Source organism: Aricia agestis, chromosome 17 (assembly GCF_905147365.1).
Source record: "Aricia agestis chromosome 17, ilAriAges1.1, whole genome shotgun sequence".
In the NCBI taxonomy this organism is placed as follows: domain Eukaryota; kingdom Metazoa; phylum Arthropoda; class Insecta; order Lepidoptera; family Lycaenidae; genus Aricia; species Aricia agestis.
The window spans coordinates 14,533,527-14,554,418 of NC_056422.1; the positions used below are offsets into that span (position 1 = coordinate 14,533,527).

At 33.9% G+C, this 20,892-nt stretch overlaps 1 protein-coding gene across 1 annotated transcript; it reads right to left on the reverse strand.

Moving 5' to 3' along the window:
* Nucleotides 1-12,894: 12,894 nt before the first annotated feature.
* On the reverse strand, nucleotides 12,895-14,424 carry LOC121735693. Its single transcript, XM_042126595.1, has 2 exons — nucleotides 14,207-14,424; nucleotides 12,895-14,122 (listed from the first exon to the last, which is right to left on the reverse strand). The coding sequence occupies exon 2, from the start codon at nucleotides 14,038-14,040 to the stop codon at nucleotides 12,895-12,897; it is 1,146 nt and encodes a 381-aa protein (XP_041982529.1). The 5' UTR covers nucleotides 14,041-14,122; nucleotides 14,207-14,424.
* Nucleotides 14,425-20,892: the final 6,468 nt, after the last annotated feature.

Below are 20,892 nucleotides of genomic sequence, written 5' to 3' on the forward strand. Positions count from 1 at the left end.
GTTTCGACTGCAATGAAATGCACATATAATATCTCATTGCAATATTATTCGGGGAAATTGTTTGGGATAAGAATATTGGTAAACACCTATTACTTTACTATTCGGTGATTAAAAAATATTGTACACTTTATAATTATAGTCATTGTCGTGTATTTCAATGATTATCTACTTTAGGTAAAATAAAAATAATATGTATTTTTGTTTAAATACATTCAATATTTGATGATATAAATGACATTGAAAACAGCTCTAGGTTCAAAAAATTCACACTGGAGACTAGCTCTATCATTTCATTAGTACTTATAATCATTGCAGTTAATTATGTTAATCATAACCCTCATCGACACATTGGTATCACAATAATCAATATCATATTGTGTTCTAATAAAATGAATGATAATGGCAGAAAATTGCTTTAGACAGTCTTTTGAGAGTATCATAGGCCTTTCTTATATGACGATGCTTTAATCGTCGACTTCTATCTACATCGTAATACAGTTCAATGTAATCAGGATCAAAACTGTGATAAAACGTCTCAAGTTACAATACAATACAATATTCACACAACACACTATAACAGCACATATTTTAGTAGCTAGCAATCGCATTCCTAATTAAATACTGAATTGGGTCCCATTAGGACCTTCAGGACAACTGCCACGAATAATGTTTGACTGTTTGACAACTGCTTGCAGGCGTGAAACTGTAACAAGTGCTGTCGTGACAGTTTTAAGCACTTCTTAGGAGTCTTTGCGAAAGAAGAAACTATCTAAATACGTTCTCGTTTATTTGTAACAGATCTCGCTGCTTATCGGTCACGATTAGTTTATTTTGTAGCAAGTATTGCCCAATGCTCATACATCCTTGTTTGTGAGAAAACTCGCAAGTGGATTACTAAAATCGACACAGAATATGATTATATATCCTGAAAACTGAAAAAGACTGATTCTTACAATAGCCGTAAAGTATAAAATAAAAATATGAGCAATGTACATAATTTAACGAATGTTTGGAAGGAAAAGGACTTTACCACTTGATGTCTTACAAAACGTCCGCTGGTCGTTATTACGTCTATGACGACTTAAGACATCCAAAAAAGCTAGCCAGGGACAGAACAAAATTCTGACTATTCCTGACTCTTTGCTCCTGCGTAAACCTCTGCGATGACTGATCTGATGCTGGTTTGAGACTGGAGGCTGGAGGTGAGTGGACTGAGATGATCACCGCGATATGATGGTCGTCCGACTCAGATTCTACAAGATGTCCAAAATAAAACCCAACCAATATGCCTTTATGCCCCAAAGGTGCACCGAAGAAGGTGAGTGAACCACATCAGAAAGAAGAGAGAGAAGAAGAAAATTTCTGTTGTGGTATCGCTGGACACAGAGGGGGCCTTCGACAATGCTTGGTGGACAGCTGTAAAGGTTCGGTTAGCTGAAGTAAGATGTGCAGGAGTTAAATACGCAGCAATGTATTTACCCGAATAATCATGCAATAGCCGTTTATCGTCAAATCATTTTGACATATTTTTTCGCAATAGCCTATTGCCCAGTTTTTGGTGTAAAATACAATTTTAAGTATTGTTATGGAATAAACACATAATTTTTTATATATTTGTAAATATCCACAGAAAAATTCTGAAAAAAATTCACATGATGTATTTTGACTTCTAGATGCCAAAAATCGCATAACAGCAAAAACCCCACAGTAGCACATTGTCTGAATATTCGGTGGAGGCGTCGAAATCGTTTTTTTTATTTCAAGAATTATCGTTCAAAGCTGAACGAATTTTGAATAAGTCTTAATGCATGAAATAATAAACATATTACGTAAGCATTTGAAACATTAAAGAAAAATTAACGGAAAAGTTCACAAAAGCATCATTAGCTATTTAGAGCAATATGATCGGCTACTGAATAAACAATGAGGGGTTGGAAAGGGGTGGCCCCTGCCCCGGCAACTTGGAAAAAACAAAATTCCAAATTCAAAATAAGAACTCAATCAAAAACAATCGTAATCGCTGAGTGGTTTTTGCGGCGCGCGTTGAATTTTTAATGGTCTTGCCACCGGTGGTCCTGGGGTCGAACAGGGGACCATCGGGGGCCGAACAGGGACCAAGGGGCTAAATACTTGAAAGTCTAATTGAATAAACGTGTCGCCCATCCCGGATCATCGATGCAAGGATCAGGAGATATAGAGCGAGGAAAGATAGATGTGGCATCAAGATTAGCAGATTTGCAATTTCCTAAATTATATTAAAAAATAACTATAATGTTTCTGAATCAAGCAACTTCCTTGCTATAATAGCTGTTAATTTTAAAAAATCTACAAAACATCAAAAATCACAATAGATATAAATGGAAAACAATGATACCATATTATGATACTAAGGTTGGCAATATGATGAATAATTTTGTCAGAAAAAAATCTGTCATAATTAGATAATTTTGGAAGGGTATACCAAAATATAACCTCAAAAATGGGCTGTTCGGAAAAAGAATATCCGCAGCCGAATATATAACCTCCTCGTTTTTTGGAAGTCGGTTAATAATTAAATAATTTTGTGAGGGTATACCAAAATATAACCTCAAAAATGGGCTGTTCGGAAAAGAAAAGAAAGCTGTTTTGAACTATCCTTTCTCTTAACTGTACCACTGCAAAATTCTATACCAATTGTATTATCGTGTATTCGATAAGCCAAAACATAAATACACGGTGAATGCAATTATTGACAACGCTATGCATTATTTTTCCATTTTTCCTGCCATCATACCCGTTTTGGGTATCATATGAAAATAATCACTTCACCGCTTCTACACTTTCCTTCTCTACATCCGGAACTTAGCTCCTCCAAGTCCGGGCCGGGGTTTAAAATTCCGTTTGTGTCGCCGCCCCTATACATATTTAATGCCACCAGTAATTGCCATCGTTAAGTTTTATCTTCGGATTTGTGGCCCCAAAACATAAGATGCCCCCAAAATACCAATATCTTGTAATTCATATTGCAAGATATTGATAATATTGAAATTTTGTGAGCATAAAGAGGGATATCAAAAATATGTATTTGACTATTTGTATTTGAAATTATTAGTATTGGTAATTGTGAAATTACATTAAATTATGAACGTAGCCACGTAAGGAAGTTTGGGGTGTAGTTATAAGCCGACTAAGTTTCAGAAACTTTACGTTTTTTATTCGATAACTCTATACTCTTTTAAAAGTTTATTTTTTTAATTAAAAGAAAAAAGGAACAATATTTTTAAAGCTGAGTTCTTAAGTACAACCACAGAACAGCCAGTAATTTTGCTCTCGAAAAGTAATATACTGTTTTACAAAACTGGAATAGTTTGATACAACGTTCGCTGTGAAGTTGGCGCGGAGTAGAGGAGCGGAGTGAAGTGAGCGCCGAATAACTTTTTTATTAACTTCGCGCGTGTCATATGAAAGTTTCATTCGGCAGCGCGTAAATAAAAGATTTTCTATTCAGCGCTCGAAATTTGAATTTATGGTGACGAATAAATTGGCGGGAGTGCGACGGATTTTCGTATGAATGTACGCAAGGACGAAAAAATATTCTTCATACCACATTAAAAAAGATACGAAAGTGTATGTGTGTTTGGAACCTCTTGACGTTTAAACTGCAGAACCAATTTTCATTAAAATCGCTATGGATGTAGCTTTGAGTGTCGTCCACAGGATATTTTTATGTTACATGTGACATGCCCATTGCCCAAGTAAATGCTTTTGACACGTTTTACATTTTAAATAAACGAAATATTTTTAACCATTAACCTAATTAAGGAACAGATAATAGACACCACTGTATTATAATTATCAACAACACCTTAAAATTAATATAATATGAATAAAGATAACATTATATAATTGTCGTATAAATACTACATTAATTTATTACGTTCAGCATGAAATTCGTTAAAGCTTACTCAACTTTAACCTTAACTTTGACCACAGAATTTGACAGATGACTGTTGCTGGTCCGACAAGGCTTTAAATGAACGTGGGCGGGGGTGCTGCTTGTAAAGGAGAACTGTCAAAAATGGCGTTTTTGTATGATGACAGAGTAAGTTCCTTTTTTCGCCACGTTCATTTAAAGCCTTGTCGATCTCTATGGTTATCGTTAAATATGGCGTCCATTATTGACTTTAACCAAAGATTTGACATTTTGCATTGTAGTTATAGTTAAAGTTACAGTTATAGTAAGTTGGTGCAACCCACCCTGCAATGTGCGGCTTAGCAGGTTTGTAGAAAGTTTTAAACTGTGGTGATAAATCCGTTTGTTTATGATGTGACATACATTTTCTATTACGGGGGGTCTAATTAGTTAAAAATTATTTGAATAAAATTATTCAACCTACTTTCATGTCACATTATTTATAATTAATATCCTTAAAAATATTCACATTTTGTTCTACTAAATGAGATAAAAATAATGTTGCTTAGTAATTTTTCGTGTCGTATCCGAAAATTTACGATCTCACGGCTGCACTCAGAGGCACTTAAAAATTACATAACTTTTATTAAAATTTAATAAAAATTTGACAAAAAATGTAGAGTTAATGTTTAATTAGAGAGAAGATTGTTTATAATAATTTTCTTCAAAGTCAAGTCATCATTAAATCTCTATGAAAGTTTTTGAGTTACATTAAAATTTCGTAAGTTTTCATTACTAAATAATATTAATATTATTATTTAGTAATGAAAACTAACGAAATTTGAATGTAACTCAAATATAATATGGTTCCTTGCTTCCTGCACATATAATTCAATATACGTATTATTTGTGTGCGACCAAACATGTTGGCAACATCTTGAAACAAATAATTAATACCAACTGAAACTACAAATACGAAACGTCACATTAGAACTAAAACCACATAATTACACAAGTGTTAACTGTAACATTAAGCTAAACAGCAGAACACCTGCAATCTTCCACAGGGGATAAGCTTAAAGTTCAAGCCGCAGAGCTTTTACATATAAAAGCTCGCCTGTGTAAACTAATTTACTCAATTGTTGCAGCTTTTGTGCAGATAATTCAATGAAGCTAAGGATGTTTTGCTGCTAAGGTTGCTAAACATATTATTTTGTTTATAAGTTAAGACTAAAGCCAATTAGAGGTAGTAATATATTTAAAGTGTATAATAATTTAATGACACTTCAATTCAAGTAAAATATGATTGCAATATGTTTATTTTAAATGAAATAAGGGGACAAACGAGCAAATGGATCACCTGATGGAAGGCAACTTCCGTCGCCCATGGACACTCGCAGCATCAGAAGAGCTGCAGGTGCGTTGCCGGCCTTTTAAGAGGGAATAAGGTAATAGGGGAGGGTAGGGATGGAAAGGGAAGGGAATAGGGGAGGATAGGGAAGGGAATTGGGCCTCCGGTAAACTCACTCACTCGGCGAAACACGGCGCGAGCGCTGTTTCACGCCGGTTTTCTGTGAGAACGTGGTATTTCTCCGGTTGAGCCCGCCCATTCGTGCCGAAGCATGGCTCTCCCATGTATAATACAGTAACAACGTCTTACAAACGATTCTCAGAAATGCGTAACCACTTGATAGTTCAAAAGACGTAGCTTTGAAACCGATACATTATGCCAAAGTAAACTATATTTGTCTCGTTCCTTCCACTCATGTAATTATCGTTGAAGTGAAACTATACATTGCTGGCGCTTACTATTATAAATACTAAACGTTTACTAAATGCCAAGCAGTCAACTGAAGTCAGATATGCCTGCAGGCTACGAATAATAAAAACTAAGGAAAAGTAACTCCGTCAAAAAACATGCTCCACAATACTTGTCAAAAAAGTGTACCTTAGGTACACATTTCAATACATTTGCAATATTTAAGTGACCTTGAGCGGTACTAGGCTGACGTTACATGACAGATCAAAAGGAACCAAATTTAAAACGGTAATAGTATGGGAGTTACGATACCTTAGTTTTTATTATTCGTAGCCTGCAGGCATCTTCGAAGTGGTAACGCGTTGCTGCCGTAAACTGCCAATCTAGTTACGTTAGTAACATGATATAATATGACATAATTAAGGAGCTCGCGAACCGAAACGGATTAGTCCACGAGAAAAAAATTACACAGTGGCTCAAAAACTAGTATCAACTACTACTTCTAAGGAACTAATCCGGTTTTGTTTGGAAATTGACTTTTTAAAGCCCTTTTAACCGGTTTTAATTGAAATTATGAACAGGGATTGACGCAGATGGGTCAAGAGAGGACGATTAAAAAAATATATACTTACGCACTCTTGTGGACTTGTCCGGTTTTGTTCGCCAGCTCCTCCATTATTATGATATCACTACCCATTGCGTCATAAAGTCCCTCATCTCTCGCTACCGACTATAGTTCCTATTACAAATCGGTCGTCAAGTCCAGCTCATCAAAAGCAATCAAAAGTCCCATCACAGTCATACCCTGAGGCTGTGCCTCCTCCGACCCCCACTCCTCCTCTCAACTCGCCCCTCCCAGTGACAATTATGACGCCATTATGCTATGATTGTAACTTTTGATGTAGATTGTAAACAATACCTACTTGTTCATAAATAATTTATGTACTGGACATAAAGAAAACAGGTATGTATGTTTGATAAATGGTAGAACTATTTCAGAGGAATTAACTTTCCTATAGAAATTCTTTCTATACGAGCGCCTATGGCGTAGGAGTTAGATTAAGGTCCTGTTTCACCACTTCCTGATTAGTGCCGGATAGGCTATCCAAAACTTATTTGACAGATTCTTCATACTTTATCTGTCAAGTTAAGTTGTGGATAGACTATCCGGCAGTTATCAAAAAGTTCATCACTTTTTGATAAGTGCCGGAACAGACCCTAAGTCTTATTAATTTTTATCATGACGTGCGCGTGATGTGGTCTTACGCATCCAAGTTATTTCCAAGTTATGGTCAAGTTTTTCATCGGTTTTAGCATGAGGTGGTTATCGATAAACAGACTGACACAAATTCGCATTTATAATATTAGTATTGCTCGATCTGCTATTTACAGAGGTTCTCAAAACATCCCCTACCGAGTCTCAAAGTTAACAATCTGCACCACCCCAACTTTCATGTGCGTTTAATTTGAATGACCGACGACAGACGGTGATCGCTCGCGGCTATTGGCTAGCTCTCGTCACCTCCCGTGTCTTCCATTATCTGCGAGCCTGGTGTTTGATCACCCAGGGGGAAGGAAATTAGTTTGTTGTTTACGATGCTGCATTAATATTTTAGTTTCTGGTTATGCGCTCCCGGTAATCTTCTGGGTATTTTGATAAAGATATTGAATGATCTGCCTACCGTTACATTATTTTGAAGTGAAAACTACTATTTGTTAATTTCGGGTCAGCAGACGTGACCGGATCAAAAATTCACAAGGCACAGTGTCGAAGATTGTTGTTTCATTGTCAAAAGTGATAATAATAAATAATAATAACTAACCTATTATTTTATTACAGAATGTAATGTTGCTTCTTTGTAACTTGACATCATTTTATTTCACTTTCTTGAATATTATTATTCTCAATTGAACACCATTGGTGTACACTGTACATGCTGAAGTTGCACATTAGTTCGACCGATAAACTGCCCAGTTGCTTTCATCAAAATGATATCTATATATATAAAACTCAAAGGTGACTGACTGATTGACATAGTGATCTATCAACGCACAGCCCAAACCACTGGACGGATCGGGCTGAAATTTGGCATACAGGTAGATGTTATGACGTAGGCACTCGCTAAGAAAGAATTTTGATAAATTCCAACCCCAAGGGGTTCAAATAGGGGGTGAAAGTTTGTATATAATAATACTTCTTAACGCGAGCGAAGCCGCAGGCAAAAACTCGTTAAAACATATTTTCCTTAAATAACCTTACATATATTCAAACCTACCTTACCCACCAACACGGAAGTACATAACCCTCAAACTATCCGTCTTCTAGACCCCACGAGGTAATCACGACAATTGGTTGTCACCGTGACGTGACGTGACGTGACGTGACGTGGGTCGCTTCTATTGACACCACCTTAACGTCTACACTTAGTTTACATCTAAAATGACCATTATGGCGACGAGATAAGAGTCATGATAAAAATTCAGGTGTAAAATAAGAATGAACCCACAACGGTCCCGGAAATGATACTTTATTATCATGTTTAGGGTTTGGTGTGACAGTAAGACCGGGATGACAGCAGATGGAAGACCGACAGAGTTTTGGTTATATTAAAAAATCAGCCAAGTGCGAGTCGGACTCGCGCACGAAGGGTTCCATACCGTTATAGAGCGAAAGTAGGCAAACTTTTTTTTTTGTATGGGAGAATAAACATTTATTTTATTTTTATATTATTAATTATTTACAAAACATATGATTAATGATACGGTGAAAATTTCAAGTGCCTAGCAGTTCCCATTATTGATTACGAGCAAAAAAAGCCAAAAAAAATTACGTTTGTTGTGTTAAGACCATGGGGACCCCCTAATATTTATTTTATTTTTAGTATTTGTTGTTATAGCGGCAACAGATATACACAATCTTTGAAAATTTCAGAAGTCTAGCTGTAGCGGTTCTTGAGATATAGCCTGGAGACGGACGGACGGACGGACAGACGGATAGACAATGAAGTCTTAATAACCTAAGGGTCACGTTTTTACCCTTTGGGTTCGGAACCCTAAAAAAAGGTTGCACACTGAGAGTGCCGGCTGAAGTGACCAGCAAAAAAAACAGATACAGTAAAGGCACACGATCGTAATATTATTATATTCTGTTAATTTTAGTCTTAAAATATCCATGAAAGTTCAGGAAACATTTATATAAAGAGATAAGTAATAAAAAGTTTACCGGGACATCGTGTAGTAGATAATTTCGGTTAATTTGGTAACATTCTAAGCCTGTAAAAATTAATCCACTTATTATTATGTACCAACACTTTCCAAAATAATTGTTGTTATAGTTTTTGTTGTGATACGATCTACCAATATAATAATAATTGGTCGTAGAACCAGCCCAACTACAAAGGTGTACAACACAATAGGTATGGGTTCCTTTAATTAAGTGATCGATAATTAACATTTAAGACGATATTCTATAGTCACCGACAGTTCAGAATTTGTATGACTGCCCTAAAGTTTGTTAAAGGAGCTTAGTGTTTTTACACAATGGAAAATACTGAATTTGGATACTTCTTATTATGATACGAAAACCTATGCGGTTTTCAAAATAATGATGTCATTATTTGCCATTTAGCTTCAAAATCAAAAACTAGATCAAAATTGGTACGTATATGCCATTTGTTCAAAACGGATTGGTTCCTTTTCCGAATCTTACCTAGATCTAAAAACTTTAAAAAGTATGTAATACGTTTTTATTACAATTTGTTTTTGAAATTAGAATAAACGTTGTGTTGTTCTGAAATAAGAAGTTTTATTATTATTCTCTATTATACTACAACATAATACTATAATTCTATAACATAACATAATTTGACCATACCTGAAATAAGAAAAACGACAATTAAAGTTTATTCTAAACTATTTTTTACTATTAATCTTAAAATATGAAAACTCTTGAAAAATATGAAAACTTGCTCGGTAATGCTTGTCAGTTGTCACAGATAAAACTCCTTCGGCTTCTCCTCTTGATGTTTGTCAAATTGTGGCACAATTAATTTTTGCCACTATGAATGGGCGCCAATTTTAAATAAGGAAATATTATTTCCTTTATATCTCCCCCCCTCAGAAAAAAAAATCATAAAGATTTTTCAGCCAAATCCACTAGGCACTGCAGCTGTCGAATGTTTTCTCCAATTCAGGAACGGGGATCAGCTTTGTGATGTGAAAAATATTAGATTCTGTCTTTTTATGTCCAGTATCTACTCTAAATATAGTGCTAGATAGTTTTTCTATAATTTTATATGGTCCAATTCTTAGTTCGTCTAATTTCTTTCTGTTTAGCTTATTCCCATTTTCTATGTATACATATTCACCTACTTTATATTCATGAAATTTCCTGTTTTTGTCAAATATTTTCTTATTATAATCATGTGATTTAATAGTATTTTCCAATGCTCTATTTTTGTCTCGAATCCAATCATTTTCAGATATTTTATTTTGCTTCAACTCTTTCGGTAAAATAGCAACGTCTCTTCCAAATAATAGGTAGCTCGGTGTATAGCCAGTGACTGTATGTGGGGTATCATTGTATAGCTTGACACATTCTTGGGCTATGGTTGTCCAGGCTCTTGTATTTCCCTGTTCGTTAATTTTACATCTAATTTTATTCACTAGGGTTTGATTTAGCCTCTCATTTAAGCCATTGGAAAATGGAGCATTAACCGCTGTGAATACTAGAGGTATTTGTTTTTCATCTAAATATTTCTTGAAATCTTTTGAATTTATCCCTGGGTATTGGTCCGATAGTATCATACCAATATTGAAAGTTTCAGGTATTTTTGATACTAAACTGATGAAATCATTAGCACTCTGTGTTTTGGAGGTGAGAATAAATGCATGTCTTGTGAAATGGTCGACTAACAAATGAAGATATCTTTTTGTAGATCTCGAACCTCCAAAGCCTCCAATAGTGTCTATGGAGACAATGTCGAAAGGTTTCTTTGCTGGGCCCAATTGTGACATCATACCATATTTATATTGACCTCTTGATTTATTTTTTACACATGTATCACAGTTTTTGCAAATTTTCTTAATATTTTCAAATAAATTCTTTGTTATATAATATGGACTTACAGTATTTTGCATCTGTTTCATTCCAATATGACCCAGGTTATTGTGCAATTTCTTTAAAAACTTCATGCTAAATTCTTCTGATATAATAACTTTTTCCTTTTCTCTACTTTTCTTAAAGTAAATATTGCACTTTTCAATCAATTTACTTTTGTTATTTTGAATATGAACATTTTTATTTTGATCTAATATAATATCTTCCAATGTAATTAAGTTAACAGTTTTTAGTTTTTCTTCTATATTATTATCTGGTTCTAATACCGGATTCCTGCTTAGACAGTCAGCTTCTATGTTTTGTTTTCCAGGTGCATATTTTATTTTGAAATCGTACTGTGACAGATAGTAAGTTAAATCACCTAAGTCTTCATCTGGTCGAGCTTTTAAATTTAAGTTTTCTAGTGGCTTATGATCAGTGTAGACAGTGAATGATCTTCCTATCAGCCAAAATTGCCAATACCTAACTGCTTCTTTGATGGCTAGACATTCAAGGTATATTGCTTTTTTCTTCTTCTGTGCATTATTAAGTTTCTTTGAGAAATAAGCCACTGGCTTTTCTTCGCCATTTGGTTGTACCTGTTTCAAAATGGCACCAATGCCTTCCAATGAGGCATCTGTATATATATTTATGGGTAAATTCCTATCATAAATTTCTAGTATAGGTTTTGAACACAGTAACTTTTTTATAGTATTAAATGCTTCTTGACATTTTTCAGACCAAATGAATTTTTCATTTTTCCGAAGCAAATTATGCAAAGGGTCCAATATTTTAGCACTGTTTGGTATAAATCCATGGTAAAAAATATTTTCCCTAAAAACTGTCGTACGTTTTTTTGAGTTTTAGGGACTGGAAATTCCATTATTGAAATTAAGTTATCATTGATTGGCCGAATAGAATTGTCTTGGATTATATGTCCCAAATATTTTACCGAGTCAGATGCGAATATGCATTTGGTAAATTTTAATCTGAAACCTTCCCTTGTAATTGCTTCCAGTAATTGTGTTAGATGGCTAATGTGTTCTTCAAATGTTTTTGAATATATCAATATATCATCGATATAATTAACAGCAAAGCCGTTTAGATGATATTTTCTTAAAATTGTACTCAATATCCTTTGGAAAATAGCTGGTGACGTTTTGAGTCCAAATGGCAAACACGTCCACTGGTAGTGCCCTTCTTGGGTAACAAAAGCTGTTTTCTTTCTGTCTTCGATACGTAGCGGGATTGCCCAAAACGCAGAATTTATATCTAGGGTTGAAAAAAATCGACAGTTTCTCGTTTTTATCATCAGATCTTCAATAAGAGGAAATGGTTGGGCCTGTGGTACTACTAATTTATTTAATTCCCTGAAATCTATACAGAGTCTTGACTTTTTGTTGTCTTCTTTTTTAAACGCTAGGGTAACGGGTGCAGCAAATGGGCTGTACGACTCTTCAATAAGTTTATTTTCCAGTAACTTAGCTACTTGTGCCTCTATTTCTTTCTTGTCCTCTACTGTGCATTTATATGGTCTCTTACTACAATATTTATCCATTATCAAATCTATCCTTGATTCATACCCATTAACTGTACCAATATCGTATTTGTCCTTTGCAAAAACATTTTTATATTTAGAAATTAATTTAATTATTTCATGCTGTTGTTCTTCCTTTAAATGCTTTATCTTTATATCAAAATCTTCTTTTATAATATGTTCATTAAAATTAATCATGTTCTGTATTTGTCTCTTATCATTTGTTGTTATTTTCTGGGATCTTTCACATGTAGGTATAGATTTATGGATGTTCAGATTTTGTGAAACTGTTAAATTTTCATTTTGAATCAGTTTATACTCTTTTATCAGGTCCAATCCAATTAAGAAATCATGATGCATTTTTTCCTCATCCATAACATAAATATCAACATTTTTTTCTAATGCAAACATTTTAATTTTCAATTTCACCAAGCCACTTGTTTCCGTAACACCACTAATTGTTTTTAAATTTGTTTCATTCTTGCCAATACCTTTTCCTTTTAATTTAAGGAATCTTGAATTTATTAATGAAACATTTGAACCAGAGTCATACACTCCATATAGTTCAAGTTTATCATCCAATTGTAGCTTGACGTATATTAATGGTGTTACAACTCGTTTTTTTGGTCAGTTATCAATTCAGCTTCAATCACAGAGTTGTTAACATGTTTATAGTCCCTTTTTTTAACTTGTCCATTTTCATTTGACCGACACCAGCAAGTAGCTTCCGGATGGTAACGGGTACCTTTATTTAACTTGTCACATATTTTACATGGACTTTTCTCTTCATTTTTACTCACATACTTCTGGTTTTCATATTTCCTTGGAGTTATCCTACTTCTTCTGTTCATCAGGTGTTCATATTTACCGAGTTCGTTAAATAAATCTACTGTGTCTTTTAAGGATTCCCTGTCAATCTTGTTTAATATGAATTCTGGTAAACCAGCCGCAATGATATCAATTAAAGTATCTGTATCTATTGATTTTCTCATCTCCAATAATAGTTTCTCCTTTCTCATTGCATAATCCACTAGTAAACCCTCTTTATATTTAAAAGATAATGCATATATCACTGGATTCCAACCTTTATTGATAAATGAATGACAAAACTTATCTTTCCATTGCGACCAATCTGAATTCATTGATAATTTTATAATCATTGAATTGTACCAGTCTAAACAACTTTTGTCCAAAAATAATCGGAGTACTTCAATTTTACTTTCATCGGTTGTGACATCACATCGAATGCACTCTTTCTCAAACATCTCAATCCATTGACTTGCATTTGGATTTCTTGTTGTAAATTTTTCTATCACAAATTTTTCTGCTATATTTTTCAAATTCTGTTGCTTATTGCTGCTAGTTTGAGTATTTTCCAGGAACCTCACAAATATTTTTTCTAATCTTTCTGTTTCCGTTGGCAATGTATTACCAGTAAGGGATTTCTCTATACTTATTTCCTCCAAATACTGGTCATTAAATTGAATATTATTATCTGCATCTAGATAAGTTTCGGACAGTTCTTTTGACAAGGTTATCCATATTCTTCTTTTTTGGTATCGTTTCTTTAAGCTATTTTTTACTTTAGTAAAGGATGTAGTAGAACATAAGGTCTTATGATGACTAACTCCTTGTAATTCTTCTGGTATAGCATATACTTTGCTGTCCGGTGTGCCAATTGAGGTTATACATAAAATATTAGATTTTCCATCACTACTAGGCAACAAAGTAAATTCGAATTGAAGTTTTTCCATTGTTTTTTATAAACAAATTGTCGTTTTGTAATACGTTTTTATTACAATTTGTTTTTGAAATTAGAATAAACGTTGTGTTGTTCTGAAATAAGAAGTTTTATTATTATTCTCTATTATACTACAACATAATACTATAATTCTATAACATAACATAATTTGACCATACCTGAAATAAGAAAAACGACAATTAAAGTTTATTCTAAACTATTTTTTACTATTAATCTTAAAATATGAAAACTCTTGAAAAATATGAAAACTTGCTCGGTAATGCTTGTCAGTTGTCACAGATAAAACTCCTTCGGCTTCTCCTCTTGATGTTTGTCAAATTGTGGCACAATTAATTTTTGCCACTATGAATGGGCGCCAATTTTAAATAAGGAAATATTATTTCCTTTATAAGTATACATACACTTTTCGCTGTACCGCCGGGTCGTAAAGACCCCGACACGTAATTACACGTGTGACGGAGAAGGGTTAGGTGATAAATAACCCCACGCACCTGCGACGGGGTCTGAGGGACCCCCAGTCGAATATACATCACCGGAAACTGGCCGAATGCGTTTTTATGGCTAACTACGAGCTGTGAAGGGTTACGGTATTTATATAGACGGACTTGTTTTTCCTTTATAGACATTGCGCTGAAATTTGTTTATTGCGCGGGAATTGCATATTTTCCAGGATATACACTATCCTATGTTCATTTCCCAACAAGGTTAAAAAAATGGCTTAAAATATGTAAAGAGGAGATAGCTAGATAGAAGAAGTACGAACATACTTTCACATTTAGTTACCAAAATAAATCAAACCAGTTATTCTTACCTACTGTTTTTTAAAACAACCATATTAATTTACTCTCGTTTTCTATAAGACCGTGGCATAACTTCTATAACACGGTCACATTAACTTGACGCATGGTTTGATGACGTGATTATCGAGCGGGCAGCGATGCGTCAAGTTAATTTGACCGTATTATACTCATATTATCTAAGATAACCGTTTATATGAAAACTAACCCTTCTGACCTAACCCAAAACTTAATTTACGTAAGACGTAACCGTAGCGGGGTTTCGCCGAAGTATCAGATTCCACAATTAGACGTCCACGTCAATCAAACTCATGGGTAGTATTAGTTTGGATTATTTTGTTACTCAATTTAGAGGTACAGCACGGTTAATGGTTATACTATAGCTAAGTAGTCAAACAAAGTCGATTTCTGCATGTTTCTATATTATATGCTTAGATCTTTGAAACAACATAACAGATTTTGATGCGATTTTTTATACATGAACAAGAATTTATATAAGAGCAAGGTTTATAATATGAATATTCTTCACATTGTTTTAGATTATGTTAATGTTCCTACGGGCAAGGCCGCGCTGGTCAGCTGACCTGTTCAGCTATACTATTATAATTATTATTATATTATAGACTAGCTACGAGAAGTATATATTATTACCGTGTACTGTATAGTTCGGTTCGGTACATTTTTATCACATAAATAACATAGATTTAGTGGATTTTCCTTAAACCAAACCGCCCAAATCGGACGCATGTATACGTTAGCGTAATATCAAACAATTTAGTATCAGTTATCATGTCGCATAAGTGTTAAACTCGCCTAAGTGCTGAGCGAGTTTAGTTAGTAGAGATTTTTATGCTAAAAAGCAAAATATTTTTTTCCCTAATTCTTTAAGTAAGATTTTTTTTGACTCATGTTTTTATAAATATTATCAATGTTCTTGCTTGTGACACAAACATAATGTTATTAATGTTCGCGGGTTGTGTGTAAGTGATCTGTGTGTGGCTGTCAGATCTTTTGTCGCGAATTAATTTATCACGCGGATAGATACATTAGTTGAGCAGTCGTACAATAGACGTAGGGTTTGTATCTGTGTCACATATTGTTTAGTGATAAATATTTGGGGAAAATTCCAACCTTTCACAATTCCGACTGTATACAAAATATACACACATATATATTACTAAACCCAAAACTTTTAACTGACTACCGAATAAACTTGGCGTTTTTCGAAAGCCTGTGTATAATTTACTACTAAAAGGGTGAAAATAAGTGATTATGGTAAAAATAAGTATTTATTTCACGGAAAAAGTACTGAAGTTATTTTGATTGAGTTAAGGAGTTTTTGATATCCCGTATTATTTATAGGCTTGAATTTATAGTAGCTCTTTGTAAGCTACTATAAAATTAAATAAAGACATTCAAATTGAATAAGTATAACACAATAAAAATACCGCATTTTATAGCCGAGGGCTGCGGATCAAATATTATGATATATGCAAGTATTTCCTTCCTAAATGTGCTAGAAATAGTGTCTCTACGCCCTCTCTAAAATAAACTCTACTCCTCATGCTTAAGGTTCTATTTAGACTGTGTGAAGTCGTCCATAAAATAAACACGGTGGTGACAAGACGCTAATGGCTGTACAAAGCGTTTTCCGGTTGATTTACGTCAGGTGTCCGTATTTTCCACAATTTTTCCCGGATTTCCCCGAAATTTGGTGAATTTTTTAAGAATTTCATGCAACGTCACTCCACCAAGTGTAAGAATGTCACATTTATTTACTGTGTATCAGAGGCGTCTTTGTTAAGCCTCTGTTGTATAAAATTATGGTTAGAAAAATATTGGGATGGTAATAAATAAAGTTTCCATAACATTAAGATGTAAAGAATTAAAATAATAGTTTGTTAAGAAATTTTATACAATTCGTATATTTTTTGGTAATGAGTTTGACCTTTTGTGTTCAGTATTAAAATTTAAATTAATATACGCAATAAAAAAAATGTTTCGCAATTTTTCTTGCTAGAAATTGAGAAGAAGCTAAGAGCTCCACCGATTTGACTATTCGAAGGCTTATAAAGTAACTCATAATTTAAAAAAAAAGCCACTTAGAGTGGGTTGCACCAACTTACTTAACTATAACTTTAACTACAATGCAAAATGTCAAATCTTTGGTTAAAGTCAAAAATGGACGCCATAATATTAATTTAACCATAACCTTGAGCTCGACAAGTCTTTGAATGAACGTGGCGAAAAAAGGAACTAACGCTGTCATCATACAAAAACGCCATTTTTGACAGTTCTCCTTTACCAGCAGCGTCCCCGCCCACGTTCATTTCAAGCCTTGTTGGACCAGCTGCTGTCATCTGTCAAATTCTGTGGTCAAAGTTAAGGTTAAAGTTAAAGTTATCCTTAACTACAACCATAACTTTGACTATAACTTTAACTTTAACCACGCCTCTGGTGCAACCCACTCTTATATATTTTCAAACGCGACAGGACACCGTTGGGTGGAAAAATAGATAGATAATGATTATAATATATTATTACATATTTACATAAATAGCTAGAACATAACCATAATTAATTCTACTCGTTAATATTCTATCGTAGGATAATCTGTTATACCTAGAACTAAACATCGAATAATACATAATAATAGAGGTATAGTATCTACGTTCTGAATAATTCTGTTGTTACTATTGCCACGTATTATACGTCCCCAAAGCTTTGATTACTGCCTAACCAAATTATATCGAAATATGTTCAGTAATTTTGCATTACTAACAAACATCTATCATTCTCACTTTCCACATAATATTGAATGTGACTTTGTAATCTTTTTCTATAGTAAAGAGATTATGAATCTAATAGGATTTGAAGTTTGAAGGACCAACTTTGATTTGATTTAGTAAAAACATAGAGATGACTATAAAGAAGATAATAGGCTACTTTCTATCATAAACAATGGTTGGTATCAATTTTTTCAAAGAAATTTAAATTATAACCTACCTAGATATTATTATTACTACTGTAATTGTTAATATAGTCGGCCAAAGCCATCTTACAGTGATTAAATCTATAGAACTAATAATGTTATTACAGCATATACACTTCTTGTCATATATTTATCACATATACATAGTAACATTTGCCAAACAAACGTACAGTGTACACAGCTGTTTAAACACGTAAATTATTCACAGGATTATAATCATTGTTAGATTGGCATAGGGGATATATCTGTATGTGGTATTTTAGAGTCATGTGTTACTGTAACCAGTAATTATTATAATAGTTTGTAAGCAAATGCGGGCTCTCGCGGGTGTTGTGTCGGTTATTTAATACGTCATCACCCGCCATTATTGCGAGTATTGCCAGACAATATATTCAAATTTATTTTACCTTTATAGCACCCTTATTTCTTCGACATGAGGATTACTATTAAAAGGTAGAGGTAACATAATTCTGATGGTTTTGTGACGCGGTTTACATAATATGGTAAAGCGGCGTTAAATGATTGTTACACGTGCTATACTAGGTATGAATGAATATTGAATAATATACTAGGAACAAATTCCAGATAAAGATAGATAGATTAGATAAGAGAGAATACTCATTGCTAGTATCTTCATCGGGAAACATGTTTAGAATACTTGGTATGTAATGATAAATAGAAATGTAAATTAGAAATAACATTTAATTTGGACACTTATAAGATGGTCGGACAAGTTTTGTACATTCACTAGTGCGATCAATCCGACCGGAACAATCTGTTCGCCAGTACATTTTAAATCATAGCAATAAGCGTGCAGAAAGAAGCAGCTGTCTTTGCATTAAATATACAGAAAAATCTGCAAACGAGCTAAGTACATTCGCGTCTTGTGCAGTAAGTGTATTAACACTAGCCTTCCTGCCCGCCCCCGCGCGCCCCCGCCCTCGGCTCTGCCCGCCCATTAGCGCGTAGGCGGCGCATTAAAATTCATCCAGACATCTCGAGAGGACCGGTGACACTGTCAACTTTAATCTGAAGTCAATCGAGATAAGTTATAGATGAATTTAGTAACCGATAAAAAGATTACTTGATTAATTTTAATTTACTAAAGATTTTGGCGGAATTTTTATCAATATCGACTCCGTCTCTTTTAAACTACAATTAACGAATTTTTAATAAAATGTAATAACTAATAACATAAGTAGTTCAATGGCTTAGAAAAATATAATAGGTAATATATTAACGTGCTGGTTAAACCTAATAATATTTTATTACATAAAGCTTATTTCTTCCAATATTTTCTCAAAGCTTTTACATGTTATGCGAGTTTAAAATTTCGCTTTGCAAACTTGAAGTATTCAAATATCCACATCTCTCAAGGCCGAAAATGGCGACGCAGCGATATTTTATATTATTCAGCTGCAGGTGAGCGCTGACCCAACAACAACACAACAATAACAATAAAACAACGACACAAAGGCGAACAAAGCCTCACATTACGCTCATATCTCTGTTTCTCTCATTGATAAATGTGTGTCAATTTGAAACTGATCTCGTATTGTGACTTTTGTGTATTTTTTTGCTTTTGAAATTGACCCCAATATGATAGTAAAATTTTTATTTGTATTAATTGGCATTTTTGTGATAGCTACCTGTGTGTATTGTGCAGTTGACCCATAATTATATTGGACTGATCTAACCTTCGTCTCTAATTAGATCCCATCTCAAAGTTAACCGTTCGTTAATCATCGATTAACCATCTGTTTCACTGGGCCCGGAGCGTTGCCGCGCTTATCATACAAATGGATTTCCTGAATTAAAACGAGACGACGTTATTAAAACATTACGTTACATTTGTTAAATAAAACGCGATGCGAATTCTATTCAGGACTGGATGAATGAGATTTTTGTTACATTTTGAGATTTTTTTTTTCATTTATTTGTAGAGTTCTGTCCTTGTTGACGATATCCGTAATCCTTTTTAAATGTAAGTATAATATTATGTACAGCATGTTACATTGCATCCAGACCGTGCTTTATATTATGTTAACAAATTAATATTAGTTGTAATATTATTTGTTGATACACAGTAATATTATGTATAATTTATAATAATAGTACTATATCCATAAAAGAAACTTAAAAAAAATCCTTATCATTATTCTAAAAAAACTCCTCGAATTTTTTCTCAAACATCACTATGAAACTTCATTCTATACAATATTATGTCCTGCATAAAGAATATTTAGAAATTATTGCGGCATTAAAGTAACATTAGATTTCGTAGCCGCGTAGACGTGCTACGGCGTAGATCTGCTACGGCGTAGCACGTCTACGGCGTAGTACGTCTACAAGCGCTACGGAATACGTAGAGATCTACGATTTACGATGTAAGACGGATTTTTAAGAGTTTAGGAGTAGATATGTAGCGAAGCATTAAAAGTATTATATTTTTCATTTAAAATATGTCATGCTTTAATAAATCTAGAAACTGGACTGTCAGTGTAATTTAAATTAACTAAAACATATAATAAAATTTTAGTTAGCCTTCAATCACTCATATATTCAATGATTTTAGGACTACAATTTTGTGAGTAAATTATGTTATCTTAAAAAAAGCGTTACTTATGTTAACCCTTAATTGAATATAATGTCTTTTTTTTCAAATACAACAAACGACAGAAACGCCATGATATAACAAAGACTTAATCAAACTTTGTTATTAAGTTTGTCGTGTTTGTTTGATGGAATCGCCTTTGTCTGGTGTTTTCTGTCCCGCTATTAGCCACGCTGCTGCGCAATCTGATGAAGTTTGTGTGCCGAAGCAGACCGCTCGCCGCTCCGCTTATCGCTATCATCACTGCTCCGCTTATGTAACACAAAACTAGTCCTGCTAACGTTACATCACCACAAGCAATAAAAATGTAAAAGTAGGTAACTATATTAATTGCCAGTTACCTGCCCAGGCTCAAACGTTTTTTTTGTTTCATAAAATTAGAGGACAAACGAGCAAACGGGTCACTTGATGGAAAGCAACTACCGTCATCCACCGCCCAAA

Bases quoted from the DNA above. Each gene is read 5' to 3' on its own strand.
- LOC121735693 (XM_042126595.1), bottom strand. From the start codon at position 14,040: ATGGAAAAACTTCAATTCGAATTTACTTTGTTGCCTAGTAGTGATGGA.